The 27,625-nt window shown below is 44.8% G+C and overlaps 1 protein-coding gene across 1 annotated transcript in view; it reads right to left on the bottom strand.

Moving 5' to 3' along the window:
- Positions 1 to 27,625, bottom strand: part of lamc1 (laminin, gamma 1) — a 161,307-nt gene that overhangs the window by 42,321 nt on the left and 91,361 nt on the right. The window contains exons 6-15 of the mRNA XM_084320745.1: positions 26,750 to 26,867; positions 25,867 to 25,965; positions 19,978 to 20,114; positions 18,278 to 18,400; positions 17,269 to 17,458; positions 16,681 to 16,793; positions 14,195 to 14,416; positions 13,249 to 13,437; positions 6,084 to 6,329; positions 2,517 to 2,670 (exon numbers count right to left, since the gene is read on the bottom strand). Coding sequence (XP_084176871.1) covers positions 2,517 to 2,670; positions 6,084 to 6,329; positions 13,249 to 13,437; positions 14,195 to 14,416; positions 16,681 to 16,793; positions 17,269 to 17,458; positions 18,278 to 18,400; positions 19,978 to 20,114; positions 25,867 to 25,965; positions 26,750 to 26,867 — 1,591 coding nt within the window. The remainder of the gene's footprint in view (positions 1 to 2,516; positions 2,671 to 6,083; positions 6,330 to 13,248; positions 13,438 to 14,194; positions 14,417 to 16,680; positions 16,794 to 17,268; positions 17,459 to 18,277; positions 18,401 to 19,977; positions 20,115 to 25,866; positions 25,966 to 26,749; positions 26,868 to 27,625) is intronic.

The raw sequence follows: 27,625 nt of genomic DNA on the forward strand, positions 1-27,625 counted from the left end.
TCTCGACTCGGGACTTATTTTATTTGGAATATAATGACTTTATACGCAAAAGTAGCCTAGTTTTAAGTTAAAATATTATAAATCTACATGCCTTGAGGATGTCATTCTTTATATAGCCTGCCTATCAGGCAAAAAAAATTATTCTAACGGAAACACTGATACCGTGATATATACCGTTACCGTCTATGCTTCAAATTATACCGCTATCATTCTCAAATCAAATCTATATCATAGGTATTAAGTTTCATCATGAATGCATGAAAGGGGGGGGTAATTTTTTTATGCTTTGATCGTCACCAACGGCATACGTTGTGGAGTAACGTTACACACACACGTTCGGATCGATATGAAGACATGGTTGGATCAACGCAAGATTGATATCATATAGCCCTTACCTTGACTAGGATGTACCCCAAAAAGAATATTCCAAATATCTGATCGCGATTCCAAGTATTGATGTCCATCGTGTCGCCAACATAATCCACCACACATCATGCATCGGGAGCATTTGATCCTTCTCACTCAGACCGTTATAACCTCTCAGCTTGCACACAAAAAAGAAACAACCCGGAGACATTTGATTTCAATGACTTTTTAAGCCCCTTGTTAAAAAATTGGCTGTTTTCAAGGAATTCCATGCCTTGACTTTATTTTTTTTTTAAATCAAGCACTGTAAGCACTTCAAGTACCTTGTGCGAACCCTGATAGTAGCAGTGGGAACACGTTGGCTGTCCTGTGTTTAATGTCACCATGAACGCTTTGCATCTATGACACTTGTTAAGGAGGGTTAGGGTGCAAACCTAACCTTCCGGTTGGGAAAGCAGGTGCATCAGAGGGGCTCCTGCGGGTGTTTAGCCTCTAATTTAGCTGCTAATCTCTTCCTGGAAACCAGGTGTGTACAGTCTCCTCAGCCAATCAGGGCAGTTTGCTGCCAGTGGGAGGGGGCAGAAGAAAGCAGGTAACTGAGGTTTGAGGACAGGGCAGGGTTTCACCTGAGAGCCATTTAAAAAAAGGTGCACTGGGTAGTTATGTGGGGAAAATGTCAAACTGGAAGAAGTGGTAGGGGGAAAATGCATGGTGTGTTTGTTGTTGTACAATGGCAGGGTCCCACAATTCTGTTTACAAACGCATTTACCATTCAAAGAAGTATCCTCTAGGCCTGCACTTGTTTCATTGTGCCTCAAAATAGCCCCTTCCTAGTTTCAACCAGAGCTTCCCCTCCCAGCTCAACCAGAGCTTCCCCTCCCAGCTCTCAACCAGAGCTTCCCCTCCCAGCTCAACCAGAGCTTCCCCTCCCAGCTCCCAACCAGCTTCCCCTCCCAGCTCCCAACCAGAGCTTACCCTCCCAGCTCCCTAGTTTCAACCAGAGCTTACCCTCCCAGCTCCCTCAACCAGAGCATTCCCTCCCAGCTCCCCAACCAGAGCTTCCCCTCCCAGCTCCCAACCAGAGCATTCCCTCCCAGCTTCCAACCAGAGCTTCCCCTCCCAGCTCCCAACCAGAGCTTCCCCTCCCAGCTCCCTCAACCAGAGCTTCCCCTCCCAGCTCCCAACCAGAGCTTCCCCTCCCAGAGCTTCCCCTCCCAGCTCCCAACCAGAGCTTCCCCTCCCAGCTCCCTCAACCAGAGCTTCCCCTCCCAGCTCCCTCAACCAGAGCTTCCCCTCCCAGAGCTTCCCCTCCCAGCTCCCAACCAGAGCTTCCCCTCCCAGCTCCCTCAACCAGAGCGTTCCCTCCCAGCTCCCAACCAGAGCTTCCCCTCCCAGCTCCCTCAACCAGAGCGTTCCCTCCCAGCTCCCAACCAGAGCTTCCCCTCCCAGCTCCCTCAACCAGAGCGTTCCCTCCCAGCTCCTAAACTCTCCCCCATGTCTAAACGCAACAGATCATTGTTTGCAGTTTTCACACAGCGAGCAAGTGGGCGTATTGATTCATATAGACTAACCATATTCTTTACACAAAGTGTACAGATGGCTTGTTCCCACAGATAGTTAAATGAAAATGCATGGGTTATGGATAAAACGTATGTCTGTGTTATCTTCATTTACTTTAATTTCAATCCCATTCCCAACCAAGGACACGATACACACAAGGCATTTGTCTCGTCAAGATTTTAGTTTATGAGGTGCGACCAATACATGTTTTAAAAAGTGACTGTGTGGAGGCGAGTGCCTCGGAGCAAAGTCCTACATTTATATTTAACTCGACTGCCAGGTGTGGAGTCGACAGCTGTGAACGTGCGGTCGCTCTAATGTTGTTCCAGTGAACAACTCTCGCTCACCTCCAGCCATTCCACTGCAGACAGGACAGTATTTGTCCAACTATGATTAGAATCGCAGCGTTCTAGGAGTCAGATTTATTGTTCATGTTCCAAAAATGTATATTGTGGGCGTGCGCTTCTGAGACTGTCGTACATTTACATTACATGTGTGCTTCTCACAGTTTCAGCCTGTATGAAACGAGTATCAAGTGGTCATAATGTGTTAACCTCTCTCTCTCTCTATCTGAACCCTGCAATACTGACCGTTCACAGCCCTGTTTGCTCTGCAGGTTGAAGAAGCCCGGCTCACAGGAGCTGCAGTCACGGCTGCTGACCTGGGGGAGACACTGGCACTGGCCCGTCACCTGGCTACAGCTGGTCTGGCTGTCCACTGTGCCATCTGGAGAACAGGTGCATGCTGGAGAGGAGAGGTGAGGAGAGGAAGTAAGATATTACAGAGAACCATGTTCAATTCAAGCTAAACATGAATATTGCCAATAAATTGGATAGAAGGTTTGGCACAACCGCAGCAATAAACTGATACATATGAATGGACCCAACCTTGCAACTGAAGAAGATAAAGAGGGGGTTCAGCATATACTGTAGATCCCTGATTAACCCTTTCAGGTGTATGTTCTCCAATAAGGACCTCTAAACCAAGTGCTCGCCAGAGATGTGCTTATTATGTTTCAGGAAATAACTCAATTAAATGTTGAAAAAAAAGCATGGATTATGAGGGGCAGCCATATATATATATAGAGAGAGATAGAGATAGAGATAGAGAGATCTTCTGAATATCACAATATTATAGTGTAGTGGAAATTGTATGATCCGCCCCCCCTCCCATTGTGTCACCCCTCCCCCACACCACTATGGTACCCATCAATCCCGTTGTTTCCTGAGATCAATCAGTCTCTCACCTCCATACCTAAACCATCCCCCTTCCGGCCCCTTCCTTTGTGACTCAGGGTGCGGTTACACCTTTCGTTTCATTTTCGTATCATTGTCATATGCGTTTCGCCGCGACGTCGTGCACCTCGAGTCACACTTTCGTTTTTTTTTCTTCGTTTTTGTCACCCGAGCACACTGATGTAGTACACTGCCAAAGCAGTAGGTGGCAGTAGGTGGCAAACATGAAGGCAATTTCAACCAATCAGAACTTGAATGTGCCAATACACTTCCTGGAAGCTCCAGCAAAGAAAATGTCAATAAGGCAGGCGCCTATGCCGCGCCACCATCTTGCCTATTTACTCAATGCTTCAGCAAAGCCTAATAAAAGTGCAATAAACAAAACGGATACATGCACTGTGTGTTCTGCCTGTCATTTGTTTGATGAAACAAAACTAACATCAACACAAGTGACCACCAAGAGCGGATAGTTTAGTCTAAAAAACTATCGGTAGCATTGTTAGCTGCATGCTAACGTCAATGGAATTTGCCATTATAACAGTATAGCATTGTGGCTAGAAGCTAAGGTTAGCTCACGCTACTTAGCCAGCACCAAACTGATGATATCGGGAGCTATCAGTGGTTAGATAACATTAGAGACAACGCTGTGTGTATTAAACAAAGGTGAATAGATGACTGGGCCATTTTGTTTAAAGGGGCTATGCACTGCTATTCCTAGCACTATTTGGGCAACTTTACACAATTCCTGTTAGTCTATTGAAGACATTTGTAATTTTCTTTTAAAAAAAAATCATTGTTTTATATTTCTAATCAAGTACTCGAAACCATCATTTTTCAGCCTCAAGAAATCAGGCTGTTATGGCCTGGCTCCGCCCATAAGCACTTTGAGTGACAGTCAGACCACAGTCTGCACTGGTAGAGGGAGGGAGGGAGGGGGGGGAAGAGAGAGAGAGTTCAGTTCAGAGTTTTTATTTGCCACATGGAATAATACAATCATAGTTTCTTCATTAAAAAATCATAAATAGTCATTCCATGGACAAAAGGAGCAGGAAGAAGAATACATCTTATAGTTACCTGCCCCTTATTCCTAAACTAACATGTATTTTCTTAATGGTCGGCGTATAACCTTATTTACACAAATAATCATTTATACCATATATATATATATATATATATATATATATATATATATATGTGTGAGTGAGTGAGTGAGTGAGTGAGTGAGTGAGTGAGTGAGAGAGAAAGAGAGAGAGAGACAATGCCCCCTCTCGGCTCTCTCTTACTTTCTCTCCCTCCAAAGCGCACGGCCCCGCAGCTCCACTCGCTGATGAGACGGGGCAGCTTTTTTCTTTCTTTCAATCTCCCGTGTGGCGCGCGGCCGGCAGGTACCCCCCCCCCCAAGTGCCCCCTCTCTCTCCCTCCCTCCTTCCTTCTCTCTTCCTTTCTCTCCTTTCTCTCCCACTCGGCTCTCGCTGATGAGACGTGAGACGGGGCAGCTTTTTTCTTTCTTTCAATCTCCCGTGTGGCCGGCAGGTACCGCCCCGCCCCCCGCCCCCCCCCCCCCCCCCCAAGTGCCCCCTCTCTCTCCCTCCCTCCTTCTCTCTTCCTTTCTCTCCTTTCTCTCCCACTCGGCTCTCGCTGATGAGACGGGGCAACTTTTTTCTTTTCTTTCTTTCAATCTCCCGTGTGGCGCGCGGCCGGCAGGTACCCCCCCCCCAAGTGCCCCCTCTCTCTCCCTCCCTCCCTCTCTCTTCCTTTCTCTCCTTTCTCTCCCTCTCGGCTCTCTCTTCCTTTCTCTCCCTCCAAAGCGCACGGCCCCGCAGCTCCACTCGCTGTCTAGTCTAGGTAGAATGGGGGCGGGCATTAGCTCCAACCACAGAGCCAATCGCATCACTGTGCGCCGAATGACGTGACTCAGGACTTCAAATCAAAATGACCCGATTTACTAGAGCACGAGAGGGGCTGGGCTGAATCGGAGCAATCCGCCAATATGGTATTTAGACCCTAAAACACATTGATACGAACTCCTATTACTATAATACAATGCTAGAGACTGAAAAATGACATTTATAATGCATAGCCCCTTTAATGCTTGTTAAGTTGAAAGAGGAGCTTTGAGCTAACAGGGTTTGATAGCTAACACTAGCTCATGTTATCCAGTGGCAGTGCCAATCGGTAATGCTAGCAGAATGAATGGATGTAAACTTTCTTTAACATATTGCATATGGGTACAATACAATACGGCTCAATACAAACAATTGTTAAGGGAATGCAGACTGTTGTAGCTTGGACTGGGGTCCTTATAACAATAACTTGACAACACATAGTAGCTGCAGCTATTTGGTTTGGGACAGCTCTCTGTCACCGGAAGGGCACGCAGATGGTATCTACTGCGCATGGGCGTTTTCGCAACAACGGCTCATGCAGACTACACGCTGTTGTCTGCGCGTTTTTTAGCGTTTCTCCAAAACGCAAACACAATTTTGCGTTTCAGCCGTATCCACAAAAAAATGCCAAAAAACGCATTTCTGTGTAATAGGGACATGAAACGTATTCAAAAACGTATAAAAAAAAAACGCCACAAATACACTAGTCTAACCATGGCCTCAAACTCCTACCCCCTTCCAGGTCAGCCCATCCCCTTTGAGCACCTACCCCCACCCCCAAATGTCTCACCCTCCTATCTGATCACATCCTCCTGGTCACATGGACCCACCCTTCTCGGAGCCAGTTATGAGACCCCCCCCCACCCCGGCCAGGGGGGTTCGCTGGGTCTTCTCTAGGGATGATATCGATACCTGGGCTTTGGGTATCGGCCGATACAGAGTACCGATCCGATACCCATTGTTCAATTAATAAACTGTATGGAACCATATGGAAGCGAGGTTATTTCCACCACAGTACAATCTATAAAAGACCTACGTTTGCACTTGTCGGCAGGGTTGGTCGCCAAGGCGTTGCCGTAGAAGCCGTCCTTGCAGCTGTCGCAGAAGAAGCCGTCGGTGTTGTAGACGCACTTGAGACACTCGCCCGACTCCCGGTCACAGTTTCCCACGGCGTTGGGGTCGATGTTGCTGCTGCACTTGCAGGACTTGCAGGCCCGGACCGGTCCGTTCTGACCCAGGGGGTTGCCGAAGAAACCGTCGTCACACAGCTCACAGCGTTTGCCTGGGGGGTGGCAGGGACAGATATCAGTACATGGTTTTCCTCCCTAGATGTAGCACTGAACGGCACAGACTTTATAATGCATCAACGTGCCTCACTGCATCACCGAGCACAGGGTACTACCTACCTTCCTGGACTTTTACAAATTTACACTTACTATATATTTCTGTATATTTTTACTGTATATTTTATATAAGAATGTGACATAGGAAATTTATATACCGGACCGTATTTTATTCTTAGGCTTTTGTTTTTGTCTATCCAAACATCTACGGTTTACTGTGAGCGATTTGTAGTGCAAAATTTTCCTCGGATGAATAAAGTATTTTCTATTCTATTCTATACATCTACCCTGAACATATCAGATTGAAAGAACTGTATTTATTTTGTACTAGGGCTGTCAATCAATTCAAATATTTAAATTGCGATTAATCACATGATTGTCCATAGTTAACTGATTAATCGCACCAGAAACGTTTGAAGAAGTCGGTCACCAAAATTACATTTATTTTTCTTGATATATAAACTGGTATAACAAAATGTTTGTACATGTTTACAATTAATGTGCGTTATGTGTAAAAAACATTTGCGGCTTTAATATGCATTCGCGTTAACTCTTTAATTGCCAAATCCGAGATAAGTCGGGTTAACTCGTTGGCTGCCAGACACGAGATATCTTGGGTTTTGGTCGTTTATTCTTTTATTCGATATTTTTATTAATTATTCATCCAGGGACCTTGGTGTTACCATAGGGCAGTGTTTCTCAAAGTGGGGGGCGCGCCCCCCAGGGGGGGGCGCAGAGGCATGACAGGGGGGGCCTTGAGATTTATAAAAAAAAAAAAAAAAAAATGGATTCCAGAAAATTATCACTAAAGTGCTATCTGTTGCAGCTGCACTGTTCTTCATGAAAATACCATTTCTCAAAATCATTATTTAATAAAACACAAAAGGATCACCAAGTTACTCTGGATAAAAAAAAACTTTACAGACAACATTGAGACAAAGCTTCCTGACACATCTCCATCCAAACTCTTGGAAGAACTCTTTGAAATCTCATCAGATACCACCTAGAGAGCTAGTTTCAGAGTGTGGTGCTGAGTACCAAGTATCTCATCTCATGGCCCACCAAGTATCTCATGATGCAGCAGTTAAGGTGTTGATACCATTCAGCACCACATACAGTATCTGTGTGAAGCTGGCTTTTCATCCATGACAGCTCTGAAAACAAAATATAGGGCCAATTTGAAAGGTCACGATATTGGTGTTATTTCAATAAATGTAAACATGGCCCATTTCATGACTATTTTGTTGGGGCGAGGGGGGGGGGCAAAATATTTTGGTCCGCCAAAGGGGGGCCTGACAGAAAAAGTTTGAGAAGCACTGCCATAGGGAATGAGTCCGAGATCGCCAAAGTCCAATACCGGCCGCATCCATCTAGACGGCGATATCGAGCACCCTTTGAAACCTTATATCTTGGCCTGTGCAATAGTCAAATGTCTCCGGGCGCAGTTTTCTGGGTCGGGCCAGTCGAGCAGTTCTCCCGGTTCCATTGAAGCGCGTCAAATATCCCCGATCCATATGTTGTGGTGGGTTATGCCGTGGACCAAATGGACATCGGATGTACCAAATGGCGAGCAAACAATTGGAATATTATTTTTGGAATACTCCGGATCACAGGTAAGGACTATCCAACGTCAATTTTAGCTTGATCGTGCAATGCTTTTATACCGATCGGGCTGATAAGCGTTTTTAGTAGGGATGTCCGATATTATCGGCCGATAGGCATTAAAATGTGATATCGGAAAATATCGGTATCGGTTAAATTTCTTCTTTTTTTTTACATTTCTATAACCTTTATTTACCCAGGCAAGCAAGTAAGAACAAATTCTGATTTTATTTATTGTCAAAAGTATGCATAATGTTGTGTTAATTCCACAACAAGAGATATGTAATGTTAATTACCTGAAATTATTCACATTTTTTGGGGGGGAAATCCTGCATATATCGGTATCGGTTGATATCGGTATCGGAAATTAAGAGTTGGACAATATCGGTATAGGTAAAAAAGCCAATATCGAGCATCCCTAGTTTTTAGTGTTGAATATGAATGCCGTTACTGGCAATCAAATAATCAGAAACGAAATACAGAAAGAATACAGTTATAGCTCTACAAACAAGGTGACGCACTCCTATCTTTTAAAGTGTGGCATTGCTACGACGGGCCACGTCTAATAGCTGGCGCTGAATGAGTTAACATGAGATTTTTTACACAAATAAATATGTTGCCACATGAAAACAATTTTTTTTGCTTCGGTATCAATTTGGTAAAATTCCATGGAAACATAATGGAAAATGAAAAAGCAATTCCACTGTGCCATGATATGGAAACACTGGAGAGAGAGAGAAATGGTAGAAAAATATTTAATAAGAGCAGGGGTGTAAAGTACTTGAGTAATTGTACTTTGTTACAATACTACAGTACTGTTTTGGGAGATTTGTACTTTACTCAAGTATTATTAGGTTTGTATACTTGTACTTTTACTCAATTACATTTCAGAGAAAAAAAAAAAACAGGTCCAACGATTTCAATTCGTATATTTGTTTATCTGGCTGAACTAACGTTAACGTTATTAATCAAATCCCCATCAATGGAAAATTAACCCGCCCATACCCATGCCGATTGGTCCTTGTGCAAGACTTGAAAGCGGGGATCTTTGATTAAACCCCTGCTCAGGGGGTCAAAAGAATAGACAGTCAGAGTGACAAGCTACAGAAGATGGCCACAAACGATATGAGAGTGATGCAGAGGACGAAACGGTCAGCATGGACGGACAAGACGAGCACCCATGGCCCTATCTCCATGAAACGTTTTTACTTTGACTTTTTAGTACTAAGTACATTTAAAAGTTGAAACTTTTTTACTTTTACTCAAGTGTGTTTTTAGCCAGATACTCTGACTTTTACTTGAGTACGACTTTGAGACGGTACCCATACTTTCCCTTAAGTATAATTTCTGGGTAATTTGTACCCCCCTGAATAAGAGGATTTGTTGGACTTTGAGCTTAAGGAACCAGAACAGAACTGTAACTGAGGGGTTACAAAACCCTGACTATTAAAGATTGTGATATATTAAACCACTGCTAGTTATGTACTTTAATTACTGGCCAAACAGTACATCAAATATTGATGGTGAACACTCACAAGAACACGGCATTGACACAGAAATTCTATTGGAGGGTAATTTATTATTATTAGGCAACGTTAGGTTACAGAATGAGAATTAGGGTCGCGCTTGTATGGCGAAGAATATACGTAAAGTCAGTCAAGAGCATAAGTCACTAAGGATAGTAGGAATACTATGATGGGTCTAAACTGACGCCACCTGTTGTATAGTATCAATTATATAGGGCAACACCGGTACCAACTGGAGACAATGGGTAGAGGAATATTCGGGTACTCAGTCTGAGTCAACGAGGAATAAAGAGGCTCCAGGTACAGGAGTCGGTGCGTGTACTCCCTTGATCAGCAGACAAAAGCAATAGTTGTAATCCAAGATGCTCGACAGCATTGACGACAGCTAGCCAGCCCCTTCCACGAGGCAGGCCCGAGTGGTAATCCTCACGAGGTTGAATCCCAAACGACAGTGGAAATCAACGGTGCTCTTCTCCGGTAGTCACGGTCCCAAAGCAATATAATCCAACCAGGAATGGTTCTGCAATCGCCGGTGCCGATTCTCCTGTGTACATGTCCAACGGTTCTCGCCTAGGACTCCTCGGGTGTGGGCACGTATTTAGGCCACACAGCCTGGATAAGTGCACTAGCTAAAGACACGACGAACCGATGGGTAATGCTACACACGGAAGAACTGTGGCCGCACGATATACAATAAATGATCGACTATTACTTCACATTAGATTAAGTCGAACTCAACGTTACTGCATTAAACTCTGACACTTTAACATTCTATTCGCACGCGGTTCTCAATGCTCTATTTAGATGCAAGGTTGCTCACTTCACTGCACGTTGACTCGTGGTGAAGGGTTTGAACTAGTTACTGCTGTTTACACCTGCGCCGTATTTATACTTAAGTGAATATCTAGTCCCAACCTCAGTCCTTGTCTCGTATTACTACGCAGACTCTGGGCATGTTCTGACATGCCCGGAGTTGTCTTTGAACTTGCCGTTGGGGGCTTGTGCGTTGGCGCCTGGGGCGCTGTCCAATAGGAGAGCGAATATTACTCTGGTCTGTACGCAGGTAAAGGGATATTCCGTGTATATATATAAATAATATACAAGGTATATCAAACGATACATATATATATTCAGTTTAATCTGGCCCTTCACAACAAGAACCCTAGTTGTAGCTAAAAGACTGATGGGTTAACTATATCACAGCCAGGACAGTCTTTCCTGCTTTAATTCCAGTAGTTAGGGTGTGGCTCTACATTCTCTTTCATCAATGTTATATCAAGAAGCTTAAGAGGATAGTTGTTGTTTTGTAACCCGAGCCCTAATTCCTTATGCTTTCCAATTTTGATTGATAAACAGTTTTTCAGTTGTCCTCAATCAGCTTTGTACTACACTTACAGCATATGAATGACTACTATCATATCTACTATCATAGTAAACATGCGCTTTGCATTCATATAAAAAGTACTAAAAACAGACAGCAAGTGTACTCTCAGAAAAGAACATGGATAGAAATTTACCTTTAACACACTAAGGCAGAGGTTACACCTTTCGTATCATCTTCGTATTGTTTTCTTATGCGTATCGCCGCGACGTCGTGCGCCTGAGTCACACTTTCGTTTTTTTTCGTTTTTGTCAGCCGAGCACACTGATGTAGTACACTGCCAAAGCAGTAGGTGGCAGTAGGTGGCAAACATGAAGGCAATTTCAACCAATCAGAACGAATGTGCCAATACACTTCCTGGTGGAAGCTCCAGCAAAGAAAATGTCAATAAGGCAGGCGCCTATGCCGCGCCACCATCTTGCTTGCTCACTCAATGCAGCAATTCTTTTTTCAGCAAAGCCTAATAAAAGTGCAATAAACAAAACGGATACATTCACTGTGTGTTCTGCCTGTCATTTGTTGATGAAACAAAACTAACATCAACACAAGTGACCACCAAGAGCGGATAGTTTAGTCTAAAAAACGATCGGTAGCATTGTTAGCTGCATGCTAACGTCAATGGAGTATGCCATTATAACAATATAGCATTGTGGCTAGAAGCTAACGTTAGCTCACGCTACTTAGCCAGCACGAAACTGATGATATCGCGAGCTATCAGTAGTTAGATAACATTAGAGACAACGCTGTGTGTATTAAACAAAGGTGAATAGATGACTGGGCCATTTTGTTTAATGCTTGTTAAGTTGAAAGAGGAACTCTGAGCTAACAGGGTCTGAATCCTGATAGCTCACGTTAGCCAGCTGCTCATGCAATCGGTAATGCTAGCAGAATGAATGGATGTAAACTTTATTTAACATATTGCATATGGGTACAATACAATACGGCTCAATACAAACAATTGTTAAGGGAATGCAGACTGTTGTAGCTTGGACTGGGGTCCTTATAACAATAACTTGACAACACATGGTAGCTGAAGCTATTTGGGACACGGAGCTCTGTCCCAAACACACACACTGTTGTCACCGGAAAGGCACGCAGATGGTATCTACTGCGCATGGGCGTTTTCGCAACAACTGCTCCGTGCTGACTACACGCTGTTGTCGACTCGTTTTTTTTGCGTATCTCCAAACGCAAACACAATTTTGCGTTTCAGCCGTAGCCACAAAAAAACGCCAAAAAACGCATTTCTGTGTAGATAGGACATGAAACGTCGTCAAAAACGTATAAAAAAACGCCAGGAATACACTAGTCTAACCATAGCCTAAGATAAGATAAGATATTCCTTTATTGATCCCCTTGGGGGAAATTCTCAGGCATCATAGCAGCATGGGGGGGGGGGGGGGGGGGGTACAGCCTAGGTAGTAAAAAAGCAGTGTAAACAATATAACAAATCAATATAATTAACTCTGGAGGACATGCGCATATGGGCAACAAGGTGCTAGATGAGGGTATGTATGCCCTCTGTTATTTTTGCCCTACAATAAATAGTTACAATATATAATCTAATAATCTAAATCTAATCTAATATATAATCTAAAAAAAAACGAAATGCTAAATATATGCAATATATAATCTAATAAAAGGAAAAATATACTAATATTATATACAGACACACTTCTCTCCTCAAAGTGACCCACGTTTCTTCTCCCTGTGACCCCCTTCCTGCAGAGTCTACCTGTGGTGCCAGTTGGTGCCCCCCCTCCCTGTGACCCCTACCTGTGGTGCCAGCGGGGCAGTTGGGGCACCCCCCCCCCCTCCTACCTGTGGTGCCAGCGGGGCAGTTGGTGCACCCCCCCCCCCCCCCCCCCCCCCTCCTACATGTGGTGCCAGCGGGGCAGTTGGTGCACCCCCCCCCCCCTCCTACCTGTGGTGCCAGCGGGGCAGTTGGGGCAACACCCCCCCCCCCTCCTACCTGTGGTGCCAGCGGGGCAGTTGGTGCACCCCCCCCCCCCCCCTACCTGTGGTGCCAGCAGGGCAGTTGGTGCACCCGCCCCCCCCCCCCCTCCCTGTGACCCCTACCTGTGGTGCCAGCAGGGCAGTTGGTGCACCCCCCCCCCCCTCCCTGTGACCCCTACCTGTGGTGCCAGCAGGGCAGTTGGTGCACCCCCCCCCCCCTCCCTGTGACCCCTACCTGTGGTGCCAGCAGGGCAGTTGGTGCACACCCCCCCCCCCTGTGACCCCTACCTGTGGTGCCAGCGGGGCAGTTGGGGCACCCCCCCCCCTCCCTGTGACCCCTACCTGTGGTGCCAGCAGGGCAGTTGGTGCACCCCCCCTCCCTGTGACCCCTACCTGTGGTGCCAGCGGGGCAGTTGGTGCACACCACCTCCTTGGTCTTGGGCACCAGGGCGCAGGTGCTGCTGGGTGGGCAGGGGCAGGTCTTGCAGTCGTTGGCGGAGCCCTGGGTGGAGTCTCCGTAGTAGCCGTCCTTACACCTCTCACAGCTCAGGCCCGCGGTGCTGTGCTTGCATTCACACGCTCCTGGAATGGTCAACGGCATGATGTTGTAGAATTTGGGGTATTTTTAATATACTCTAAACAATCCAGAAGTATGACACTGCATATAAAAAAAAAAGTTTTGGCTGCAATGTCTCTTCTAGCCACTAGAAGGCACCCTCTGACAGATCACAATAACAACAAATCTCTTGAAAACAGCAGCAGCAACTTGCAACCTGGCCAACCCCCCCCCCTCCCCTTTTCAGCAGCTGTAACCATGAAGACTTCCATCTATTTCTCTCTGTATATCTTCAGCCCTCTATTGTTCCAGAGTCTAGATATTGTTCGACATTTGTCTTGGGTAAAAAATACACCAGCCTCACCGTCTGTCTATCTACAGGGTTCCCACAGACATTGCAAAATGAAATGGAAGTACTTTCCTAAGCACTATTTTAAATGTTAAAAGGGCATTTAAAAGGATACAATTCACGTTTAAATTATGTTTTGTTATTGGAAAAAAATCAGATCCAATATTTATGGCTTAAAACCAATTTCCGACAATTAGTTACACTTTAAATAAAAAAAATTCAATTTCTTGATTCAGAACAATTTTATCATGGATGAACAAAACTTTCAATGCGAATGGTTGATTTGAATTTCAAGGACTTTTAAAGCACCTTGTTAAAGAATGTAACATGTTTTCAAGGAATTCCAGGCATTGACTTTTTTTGGTAAAAAATCAAGCACTTTAAGCACTTTGTCCAAACCCTGCTATCTAATAAACCCCCCCCCCCCCACTGACCTGATGTGGGGTCGCAGGAGTCGCTGTGACCGTTGCAGTTGCAGGGCTCGCAGGGGCTGAAGGCGCCGAGCTCCGAGCGCCCACGCCGGTACCCCTGGGAGCAGCGCTCGCAGTGCTGGCCCTCGTAGCCCTGAGGGCAGGTGCAGGTCTCCACCCAGCGGGCCGGGACACCGGGGCCGCGCCGCGCCGTGATCAGAGACACGTCGTCCAGGTAACCAGCACCTGAAGAGAGGCATCAAGAACATGATGGTTAACACTTTGATTACCAGCCATGCGGTGCGCCTTACCCCCGTTAAATGCCACCACCCACTTCAATGATAGCGTTGTGAACGCATAATCTCTGTCTTAAATTATGGCTATGTGTCTAATCTGCCCGTCGTTTATCAATGACTTGTTTGCAGTCAACATTGTCTAAGCGGATTTTTTTTTTTTTTTTTTTTTTTTTTTTTTTAAATCGCTTCATTTCCGTTTTATAGCATTTTGAAAAGCCCTCGTTTTCAAGGAAAATAAAAAGATTCCGTGATAAACGGCATTTACTGGAATATTCTGGCATACACAAAAACGTTGTCATTTTTCGGCCTATTTATGAATCGTTTTCAAATAAACGCTAGATTATCGATAGTATATGTGTACTTATGCACACTATAGAAGCGGGCTGAAATATCGATTCTCATTTCCTGATCGCACACAGACACACACACACGCATAGGGCAAACGCTGATATCTCTGTGAAAATAGCTCTGATTATCCTAAGACTGGTAAAATAAATTCCTTACCTCAGATCAGATGTTATCCAAAAAGATTATTCCAATTCCTGATCGCCATTCCAAATATCGATCGCATTTATTGATTCAGCGTTGGGTACTGTAAATACATAATCCACGCGTTTTCCGGGCGGGCGATCACAATGGATTCTTCAGTTGGATTGACGGAAAAGTTAAATGAGGAAACTGCCCCCCCCCCCCACCATCAGTCTAAACTTAGTAATGGGGTGCAGTTACACAGGGAGAGACGATAGAGAGCGGTATCTTCCCAATTGAGCTCAGAGAGAGTCTGCAACACTAACCCGAGACTCGATTGATGAAATATTAATTCAAATCGTCAATAAAAAAAAGAAAAAATACGACAAACAAACGCTATATAGCGTTGGCGGCACTCAACGGTTGGCATGAACTAACGACAACGCGTGGCTGGCACTCAGTGTTAATAAAGTTGTGCAAATTCTTTCCCCCATCATCACAGATTATTTTTCTTTGAATTTTGCTCCAAAAAACACATCTCAACGACTGCAGTGTACCGTGAGCGAGTTTACAATGCAGAGATATTCCATTCTGATGTTACAGAGAGGCTCGCCCCTTCTAACCGGTCAGAGGAGCTAAAAGGAGAACCCTGCAGTGAAACTTTAGAATGAAATCTCTCTGCCTCTACACTGGTCAATGAGACTCCCAGTCTCTTATCTCTGCTGCTACACTGGTCAATGAGACTCCCAGTCTCTTATCTCTGCTGCTACACTGGTCAATGAGACTCCCAGTCTCTTCTCTCTGCTGCTACACTGGTCAATGAGACTCCCAGTCTCTTCTCTCTGCTGCTACACTGGTCAATGAGACTCCCAGTCTCTTCTCTCTGCCGCTACACTGGTCAATGAGACTCCCAGTCTCTTATCTCTGCTGCTACACTGGTCAATGAGACTCCCAGTCTCTTCTCTCTGCTGCTACACTGGTCAATGAGACTCCCAGTCTCTTCTCTCTGCTGCTACACTGGTCAATGAGACTCCCAGTCTCTTCTCTCTGCTGCTACACTGGTCAATGAGACTCCCAGTCTCTTCTCTCTGCTGCTACACTGGTCAATGAGACTCCCAGTCTCTTCTCTCTGCTGCTACACTGGTCCATGAGACTCCCAGTCTCTTCTCTCTGCCGCTACACTGGTCCATGAGACTCCCAGTCTATTCTCTCTGCTGCTACACTGGTCAATGAGACTCCCAGTCTATTCTCTCTGCCGCTACACTGGTCAATGAGACTCCCAGTCTATTCTCTCTGCCGCTACACTGGTCAATGAGACTCCCAGTCTATTCTCTCTGCCGCTACACTGGTCAATGAGACTCCCAGTCTCTTCTCTCTGCTGCTACACTGGTCCATGAGACTCCCAGTCTATTCTCTCTGCTGCTACACTGGTCCATGAGACTCCCAGTCTATTCTCTCTGCTGCTACACTGGTCCATGAGACTCCCAATAGACTGGGAGTCAGTGTGTCCACGTTAAGATGTGTTTTGGAGAAGGATTCAAACTAAATAAATGGTAGACAACTAGACATTGTAGCTTTAACTGTATTGTCAATTTACACAATGTGTCTTTCCACATTATCCTTGTTAGTTACACATAGTCCCACATACATATGCATTTATGAGGCGAAGCGAGAGGGAGAATGAGTAGGTGGACTCGAGTTGGGTGTGTGTCTGTGTGTGTGGTGGGGTTGCGTTGCGTTGCATACTTCTCTCGCTGTAGGTGCCTCGGATCTTGATGGCGGTCAGATTGTGCAGGAGCTTCTGGAAGTCGGAGTGGCTGAGTGTCGGCCTCCAGGGGTAGTCTGTGCTGTCATGCAGCCTGGGGGGGGGGGGGGACACACACACACACACACTCAGATAATCATCCACCAACTACAAACCTCACAACACCTCCCTTTTGATTTAAACGCAGGCTAAAAAGAGCAATTTGCTTTGAATTCAAAACTGTAAATTGTAATGGGTATTCATTTATTTTACATAATCAATGATTTAATTCCAAGTTGGGTGTAGGAATATGAAAGGGGACATCTTATGTATCTCATTCTCAACAATTTATTATTTTCCAGCACTTCTTACTTTCCTTGTTTTAAACACGTCAGACAGACACCATGTTTTTTAATTAATAATTTCCTGCTTGGCTACTCCACACCCAAGAGTCCAAACTCTTGGGTTCGATTCCCGCTTGGAGACCAGGTTGCCAGGTACCCAGATGGGGCATCTCCCAGGCCTTTCTGTGTGGAGTTAGCATGTTCTCCCCGTGCTCACAAGGGTTTCCCCTCCAGAAATCCACTCACCTGAAAACGTAGGTCTGCATGTTCTCTCCGGGGTAGGCGTTGCCCTGGGCGATGAGGGGGACGGCCACCCTCAGATCAGCCCCCTCCAGCACCAGGTCCTCGGCAGAGAGACGCGTGTCTCTCCTGTCCACCCTGAAGTTGAGGGTGAGATTCTGGCCGTAGCTCAAGAGCTGCTCACCCAGGAACTTCTCTGTGTGTGAAGAACCACAAGGGAATCAATATATTTCCAGTAGGGCTGGGCGATTAATAAAGTTTCAATTTCTATTAATCTTCCCACCATCATGAAAACAAGATAACAGTTATTGTGCCGCCGTGTTGCTCTCATTTTGTCTCGTGTTGTAAATGCAGCGCACCCTTCCTTCACAGCGGGGCGGCTCCACCCCTCTCTCCTAACGCAAATAATAGTTTCAGCTCATGTTGAGAGGTTGTGAAAGGGTTAACCTTCTGTAGTGTGGTTGTGAAATAGTTAACCCTTTATCGTGTGGCAGTGAAAGGGTTGGTGTCTATGGTGTTCTTCAAGGCCTTGGTGTCATATGGTGTTCTTCAAGGCCTTGGTGTCATATGGTGTTCTTCAAGGCCTTGGTGTCATAAGGTGTTCTTCAAGGCCTTGGTGTCTATGGTGTTCTTCAAGGCCTCTGTGTCTATGGTGTTCTTCAAGGCCTTGGTGTCATATGGTGTTCTTCAAGGCCTTGGTGTCATATGGTGTTCTTCAAGGCCTTGGTGTCTATGGTGTTCTTCAAGGCCTCTGTGTCTATGGTGTTCTTCAAGACCTCTGTGTCTATGGTGTTCTTCAAGACCGTGGTGTCTTAAGGTGGTATTTTGGATAGATTTTTTACCATGTTTATCAATTCTCTCATGGTAAAAGTTTTAAACTTTTGCACCAAATGTGTAACAAATCAACCCAACTCATTGTATGTGACAATGAGACACAGTGCTGAGTGTCTTAACAAGGGGCCACGGTGTTCCTACCTGGCGCCACAAAGTACAAGTAACTTAGTCGTGTTCCTACCTGGAGCCACAAAGTACATGGGGAAGTAGTCGTCAGAGATGAGGGAGATCTCCTGGCCGCTGGCCGACCACTGGACGCCCACGCTGGAGCCGTCTCGCTGCTGCCCAGTCCACTGCTCATCATCTGAGAGGAGAGACGTGTTAGGATGAACAGGGTTCCCACAGACATTGTAAAATGAAATTCAAGGACTTTCAAGTACTTTTCCAAGCACAATTGTTCATTTTCAAGGATGTCACTCGAAGGATACAATTCGCTTTTAAATAGGGATGTCCGATATTATCGGCCTACCGATATTATCGGCAAATATCGGCATTAAAATGTGATATCGGAAAATATCGGTTTTCAATATATTTTTTTTTTTTTTACATTTCTATAACCTTTATTTACCCAGGCAAGCAAGTAAGAACAAATTCTGATTTTATTTATTGTCAAAAGTATGCATAATGTTGTGTTAATTCCACAACAAGATATATGTAATGTTAATTACCTGAAATTATTCCATTTTTGGGGGGGAAACCCTGCATATATATTGGTATCGGTTGATATCGGTATCGGAAATTAAGAGTTTGACTATATCGGTATCGGTAAAAAAGCCAATATCGAGCATCCCTACTTTTAAATGCTGTTTTTTTAAGCATCGTCTTGGCCTGCTTGCCAGCTAGAGCAAGCTAGAGCATCACACACAAAGAGATGAGGAAAAGCAGTTGGAGCGCGCGAGACAGCGACTAGTCAGATTTTATTAAAATAGAACAAAAAAATCGAGTTCTTGATTCAGAACTATTTGATCATGGATGAACAAAACATTCAATGCGAATGGTAGATTTGAATTTCAAGGACTTTTTAAGCACCTTGTTAAAAAATAAAGCACTTTAAGCACTTAAAGGACCTTGTGCGAACCCTGGATGAAGACACGTCCATTCGGACGATGTTGACTTTATCTGAATGTTTAGAAAGACACTGAAGAGGCCGTTTGGAAACTGGGAGACAAGAGTTTATCTATGAAAAGCTGAGAGGTGTTAAGACCAATTGTAAAGATTCACAGATTCAATAAAATAATTTCACACAAATGCACACATTTCTAAACTGAACTGGTAAAAAAATAAAAAATAAAGAGCATTATATAAGGTGGTAAGCATTTCTAAAGAGCCTTCACCTCATATTATACTGTACCCTTTCACAAAGAGCCTTCACCCCTCATATTGTACTGTACCCTTTCTCAAAGAGCCTTCACCCCTCATATTGTACTGTACCCTTTCACAAAGAGCCTTCACCCCTCATATTGTACTGTACCCTTTCACAAAGAGCCTTCACCCCTCATATTGTAGTGTATCCTTTCACATAAAGAGCCTTCACCTCATATTGTACAGTATCCTTTCACATAAAGAGCCTTCACCTCATATTGTACTGTATCCTTTCACATAAAGAGCCTTCACCTCAGATTGTACTGTATCCTTTCACATAAAGAGCCTTCACCTCATATTGTACTGTATCCTTTCACATAAAGAGCCTTCACCTCATATGTATCCTTTCACATAAAGAGCCTTCACCGCTCATATTGTACTGTATCCTTTCACATGACGACACAAGTCCTCCTCTCCAGCCATGAGGCAGTGGTGGCCAGTTTGTGTCCCTCCCATATTCCATTCAGTTTAATACAATTTGGGGATGCAAAATAGAAACATGATGAATGAGCGCCAGACCTCTGGGGAAGCTGGAGGTGACCGTGTGGACACTGTAGCCCTCAGCGCTGTCGCACACAGAGGAGTGCTGGAAGCAGAAGCAGGGCGTGCAGCCCTGGGGGTTCTGCGGGTCCAGGTTGAAGTAGCCCAGCTTGCACCTGGAGGTCAACAGAACCGTTAGCACGAGGGGACATGAAGTAGCCCAGCTTGCACCTGGAGGTCAACAGAACCGTTAGCACGAGGGGGACATGAAGTAGCCCAGCATGTACCTGGAGGTCAACAGAAGCACCGTTAGCACAGGGAACATTTAAAAAGGGATGTCCCGATACCAGTATCAGGTTCGATACTGCGCTCATGTACAACTACTCCGATACTACTATTCAGTGCCATGTTTGTTCAGGAAACACACTAAATGTAATGTTAAAAATGTCAGCAACAGTCAGAAAGTGAGGAACATCTGATAAAAATAAAACATGTTTTCACTGTTAGAACCGTAGTGGGTATTATGAAGTACTCATATTGGTACTTGGTATCAGCAAGTACACAAATGTAACTACTTGTACTTGGTCTGGAAAAAGTGGCATCGGGACGTCATCCCTAAGGGACACTTTCTTTGTAGCTTTTGTTGGGTAGTTGGGAAGTGGACGTCAATGTAAGAGGATCACTCCCATTAACTGTGTGTGAAAAATTTGTTTTGGACATCTTGCTATGTGAAGGTCTGCCACAGAAAGAGACCAACATGGGACTCTTTTTCTCTATCCCATCCTCTGTTTTTATACATTTTGCCGTTTTAGCGATTTCTCAATGCAAATCAATGTAAGTGATCCTCCAAAGATGGTGACCGTCACCCGTAGCAACACATAGAAACGCATCCAACTTCTCAAGTTGATCGTCATGGACGGCATGCAGTGAAGTGTGGAAGTTATTTTAGCAAACAATGTTCCTCCACAAGATGATATGCATGGTCTACTTTATTTAAAAATCATCAGTCTGTCCAGCAGAGCGCGCTCTGACACCACTGTTTAGAACTCAGTGATAATACTCAGTCATTAGTCATTGTTACATATAACTCAGACATAATACGGGATGGGTACCGAATCCGGTACTTTTAAGGGTACCAACCGAATCACGTCGTGAGATCCGCCGGTGCCATATTTCGGTACTGTAAAAAAAAAATTGACTCATTTTTTACAACTGAGGTAGGTAGATTACATTTTAGAGACTAAAGCACCGAAAAAAGGTACCGTTGGGTACCGGTATCGATTCAAATGTGAACGGTACCCAACCCTAGTCATAATACTCAGTCATTGTTTACATATAACTCAGTCATAATACTCGTCAATGTTACAACACTCTAGGGCTGTTCCCGACTAAGGATTTGGATAGTAGACTATGATTGGCCAAAATTTGCCGTTAAGTCGACAAAAAAAGCATATATAGATTATCGATTGGCGTTTCTTTCCTATACACGTTATATTAAAAAATTCAAATGTATATGATCGGTATACATTATGCTTAATCATGCGTGAAGGAAGGGGGGGGTCGTTTATAATTCCTTGATCGTCAGTAACGGCTTTATTTACTATGGCTTGATACGTTGATCAGATGGTTTGCAGTGAAATGAATAAACAATCGGGCTGAAAATAACGTTACTGTCCTCGATGAGACTGGAGGAGAAAGATCCCAATTATTTGACGCCGATCTCCTACATCCATTTCCGGTTTGTATGGCGCAATAAACGCCGAAATCATATCGATTGTGTTATGGCAGCGATCCATATGCACGCTAGTGTTTGTCTGTAGTCCCGTAGCAAGATATTACTGCCGGAGGAATTTCCTCGACGCACCGATCACAACTTCCGGTTTTGAGAGTGTAACTCGCCCGACCATCCACCAGGCGGCGGTATTGGGGCGTTGCAGTCTCATTCAGGGTCCCGCTGCAGCACCGGAGGATGGCTGGATGAATTATGAATGCCATGGTGAAAAAATGAAATATTGATCCCAAACACGCTGTACAGCGTTGTTGGCGTTCAACGCATGGCGGGCAATAACGCTGTACGACGTTTTTGGCAACCAATGTGTTAATGTCTGAAGGAGTCGACTAATGCACACATTTCTAAACTGAACTGGTAAAAAAATAAAAATAAAGAGCATTATATAAGGTGGTAAGCATTTCTAAAGAGCCTTCACCTCATATTATACTGTACCCTTCTTGTCCTCTGCAAAAGCATGCAATTGTTCCACTGATGGATACATCTTTATATTCGTCTAGTCTAGTGTGTTCATTAGATGGGTGAAATCCTCTTTCAGTGCCTCTGTGCCTGTTTTCGTAGGCAGTTAGCCTCTGGTATGCGTGCCATTAGCGTTAGAGGCCTATTTTCTTTTGGAAAGAATGATAAATAAAAATACTTTTTTTTTTTATAATTTTTTTTTTTTTTTTTTTTTCGACTAAGAGGTTGGCAGTCGACTACGGCTCCTTTCGACCGATTAGTCGACTAATAGGGGTCAGCCCTACAACACTCTTAGCACTCAGCTGCAGTGCCTGCATCTCACAGCTAGCTTGATCAGAGTAGGGCATACGTGGTTCAAAGTGACTAGAAAGAAAGGACATCAGATGCCAGTGACTTCACTCATTACGTTGTTTTGTTGATACCTACGGTACTCATTACCTAACGATTAGTGAAGTTTAAGCTATTTAGAATATAATATAGAATAGAGCATGCAATGCAAACTAGTTTTGTTCCAGCTCAAATATAATTCAGTTAATGTCTCACACTTTTACATTTTTATTTATATATATATTTTTACAGGTGGCTGATGGTGAAAGCAGTAAGGTGTGGGACTACATACACGTCACACACATATATTCTATCTCATGTTGGGTGTCGCATCACTTTTTACTACGGAGTCCAGGAATAATCCTTAGTGTTATACCTGCATCCTGCATCTTAATCATTCAGTCAGAGTGGCTTCTCATTTAGTTAAGTGTTATACCTGCATCTTAATCCTCCAGTCAGAGTGGCTTCTCATTTAGTTAGTGTTATACCTGCTACATGCATCTTAATCCTCCAGTCAGAGTGGCTTCTCATTTAGTTAGTGTTATACCTGCATCTTAATCCTCCAGTCAGAGTGGCTTCTCATTTAGTTAGTGTTATACCTGCTACCGGCATGTTAATCCTCCAGTAATGTGTGACGTGAGGCCACTGCTCAGGGTCATGGGGGGGGGGGGGGGGGGGCTTTAATAAAGTGATCATCCTCATGTCACTATTGGCTGCCTGTCTCGTAAAGGGCAGCTGGAGGGGCCAGGCAGACAGCAGGCAGTAACTGCAGTCCCTTGTTGCAGGTGACCATGTGTGTGTTTACAGCATGAGGGGGGGGGGGGGGGGGTGCCCCTGTCTGAGTTATTCTGGAGAGAGAGAGAGAGAGAGAGAGAGAGAGAGAGAGAGAGAGAGAGAGAGAGAGACATACACACAGAAAACTAGACAGAGAGACACACAGAAAACAAGACAGAGAGGGAGACACAGAAAACTAGACGGAGAGGGAGACACAGAAAACTAGACAGAGGGAAGGAGAGAGAGAGACACACAGAAAGCTAGACACACACGCACACACAAAAGAGACAGAGAGACAGCGAGACAGAGAGAGAAAGAGACAGAGAGAGACAGCGAGACAGAGAGAGAGAAAGACCAAGAGACAGCGAGACAGAGACAGCTAGAGAGAGAGACAGAGAAACAGAGAGAGAGAGACACAGAGAGACAGAGACAGAAACACAGAGAGAGACAGCGAGAGAGAGAGACAGCGAGAGAGAGAGACAGAGACAGAGAGACAGCGAGGAGACAGAGAAATGGAAAGAGAGAGACACAGACAGCGAGAGAGAGAGAGAGACAAAGAGAGAGACAGCGAGGAGACAGAGAAACGGAGAGAGAGAGACAGAGACTGAGAGAGCGAGGAGACAGAGAAACGGAGAGAGAGAGACACAGAGAGGGAGAGAGACAGCGAGAGAGAGAGACACAGATACAGAGAGAAACAACGAGACAGGCAGCGAGACAGAGAGACAGAGAGAGAGACAGAGACAGCGAGACAGAGTGTTGCTGAGCAGGGCAGACGAGGCTGACGGCTGGGTTCACAGCAGCCATAGATGGCCTGGCCACCAGGCAGCCTCAGCAGAGGGGGGGCAGTGTCAAGGGGTGGGGGGTGTGTGCGTGTGTGTGTGTATGTGGTCTATGTATAGGCTATTTTCTTCTGGGCTGCTAGGTGAACTCTGAGGTCTAATTCTATTTTGTCCACATAGTGAGGATTCTTCAACTGAGCCCCAACGTGTGTGTGTGTGTGTGTGTGTGTGTGTGTGTGTGTGTGTGTGTGTGTGTGTGTGTGTGTGTGTGTGTGTGTGTGTGTGTGTGTGTGTGTGTGTGTGTGTGTGTGTGTGTGTGTGTGTGTGTGTGTGTGTGTGTGTGTGTGTGTGTGTGTGTGTGTGTGTGTGTGTGTGTGTGTGTGTGTGTGTGGGGTAGGAGAGTATGGGCTGGTTTATTATTCTTTTCACATTTTTGACAATAATATTACCGTAATTCCTCTAATAGTGACCGGTATTCAATTACAAACCGGGTCTCTATTAATGGCCGGGTGCGCTCTTGAGCTAAGCAATTATAAGCCAACCTCCTAATACAAGCCGGGTTACTAATATACTGAGCTGCATACTGAGCTGCTAAGGTAAAGTTACTTGATTTCACTTTGAAAACGTTGAAATGACCAGTGACCACCTGTAATTGCACTGTTTACTATTTCATACAGTACTTGGTTTCAATAAATGAACCCAGTACATTTTACTGGGTTCAAACTGACACAAAATGTTGATTTATTCATTATGATCCGTTTGAAAATTAGAAATATAGGCCTCTCTCTTATACATGCCTCCTCCTAATAAAAGCCTGGTACCCGCTACAGTTTAAGCAAATACAAGCCCGGGTCACTATTAGAGGAATTACGGTATTATTATAATTTTTTTGATCCACTTTCTCAGATTTTCTCCAATCCCAATTTCGTCGTTATGCCAATACCCCCTCCCTGGTCGTTGCTCGCATGTGCCCCCCACTGGTCGGTCTAGGGAGTCCTGAAGTCTATCAGATGCTTCCTCCGTCACATAGGAGACAGCCAGCAACCTCTTTTCAGCTGCCAGAGCGGACTCTCATTGGTGAAGTGTAACGCGTGGGAGGTCACACTACCTTCAACATATCCCTTCTTTGCTGTGCAGGCGCCCTGACCGACCTGTAGGAGTCTCTGTTTACAACGACCAGATTACCACCCACCGGCTTCCCTCCCGCTGACTCTGCCAATTGAGCCAGTATGACGGCCGGCCAAGCCGGAGGCAACGCTGACAGCCAGATTCGATACCGGTGTATCTTGCGTTGGTGACGAGCACTTAGACCGCTGCGCCACCCAGCCGCCCTAATATAATATTATTTGTAACCGTTTGTAACAAACATACTACCGTATTTGTAGCTTTAATTCGTAACGGTCGGTTCTCGTCCCACTTACATCACACATTGTTTGTAACGTGGCTGCACTGTACAGTGTGTGTAACGTGGCATTACAGTATTCATCCAGAATGACGAGAAATAAGTCAAATCTAGTTACAGTGGTGCATCTTGAGGATACTATACCATAAAATCAGTTTTTTACAGTGCAATAAAAAATTTCTGGATTACTGTTTAACAATTTAAATCGTCTTTACCTTCCGTTTGGTATCCACAGTTTAAAACCTGAGTCTTCCCTCTTGTTTGATACGCACTTTGACCCTTCGAACCTCCCTCTCAGGGCGCAGTTCCCTCTCTTAGGGCGCGGTTCTGTGTGTGTGTGTGTGTGTGTGTGTGTGTGTGTGTGTGTGTGTGTGTGTGGACTGTACTAGGTGTCTGACCTGTCACAGTTGAAGCCCTCCACGTTGTCCTTGCACTGGCAGCGTCCAGTCTGCACGTCACACTCCTGGGTGCTTCCAGACGGGTTGCAGGAGCAGGGCCTGGGGGGGGTGGATGGGAGGGTGGTTGGATGAAGGGGACAGGTATAGAAAACAGCCATTAAGCCTCTGCTCTTTTAGCAGTGGGAAAACAAGTTAAAGGGTTCCCACAGACATTGCTAAGTGAAATTCAAGGACTTTCAAGTACCTTTCCAAGCACTATATTTCATTTTAAAAGGGCATTTAAAAGGAGCGCTGCTGCTGTAGTTAAAATGAAAGCCACTTGTGGATTTTTGGACCGAGGCAATGACAGCATATACCCAGACCTGGCAAAGCAAGCCATGAGGATTTTAATGGTCTTCGCCACAACCTATCTATGTGCAGCTGGATTCTCAGGCCACTGCACTTGAAAATCCATGAAAATGCATTTCGTTTTTTGGCCAATCTGTGTCTGAGCCTATGCATGTAATTCTCATTTTGTTCTTTCGTGTGGTGAAGTATTTTATTTGTTGCAATTTGAGTAAAATTACTGGTGTTAACCTACATTTTCGTTAATAACTGCTGCTGATCGATAGCTGGTTAATTGTTGTGCACTCACTAAGGCGAGCATAATGTTTACTTGGTTTCATATTATTATTCTCCCAACATTTGTGAATGTTTTTTTTATGTTGAGCATTGGGGGGTGCGTCAGCTAGGGGTGCACGGCCAAAAAGGTTTGGGAACCGCTGCTCTAGATGATTGACAGCTCTTCTAGACATCATGTACAAATCAAGCTATTTGAGAATGCATGTAAATAGGTTGGAAATAATCCGGACTGGGGCTTTAGAGTGGACTGGTCTCCGTTTACCTGCAGCCTGCCTCAGTCAGAGTGTGGTATCCTGGCTGACAGCGCTCACACTTATCTCCTGTGACCCCAGGCTTACAGCTGCATCTCCCTGTGGTATCACACTGTGTACTCAGCGAACCTGAGAGAAGAGAAGAGAAGAGAAGAGAAGAGAAGAGAAGAGAAGAGAAGAGAAGAGAAGAGAAGAGAAGAGAAGAGAAGAGGGGAGGAGGAGAGGAGAGGAAGGGTGAATGGAGAGGAGAGGAGAGGAGAGGAGAGGAGAGGAGAGGAGAGGAAGGGTGAGAGGAAAGGAAGGGTGAGTGGAGAGGAGAGGAGAGAGGAGAGGAAAATGAGTTGAGCAAATGATCTTCTAACACATGGAAGCCATCATGACCCAGCAGGGCTCCGCTGCTATTTGAAACACCTGCAGACAATCTCATCTGAATATAACAACGAGCCCATTATGGCAATTAAGTGCGGTTTCTGTCACAACCACTTTGTGGTGCATTTCATTTATGGGGGAAAAAAAGGCTATGAATTTGGATTAATGCGGACATGCGGTTTGTTGTCAAATTATACAAGATGGCAGTTAGAAAAAGAAGGTGGGAGAGAGAGAGCTAAAGATTAAAAACAGAGCTGCATTACAATAGGATTAAAATAAACCTTTACTCCAGAATATAGGCTAAACATTGGATGATGAATGACAAAAACAGACAAATGCAGGGTTCCCACACATTGCAAAATGAAATTCAAGACTTTCAAGTACTTTTCCAAGCACTATTTCATTTTAAAAGGGCATTTAAAAGGATACAATTCACTTTTAAATAGTTTTTTTATAGAGAAAAAAAATCGGATCCAATATTTATGGCTTAGTTAAAACCAATTCCGAAAATTAGTTAC

This window comes from Notolepis coatsorum, assembly GCF_963971535.1.
Source record: "Notolepis coatsorum genome assembly, chromosome: 8".
NCBI lineage: Eukaryota > Metazoa > Chordata > Actinopteri > Aulopiformes > Paralepididae > Notolepis > Notolepis coatsorum.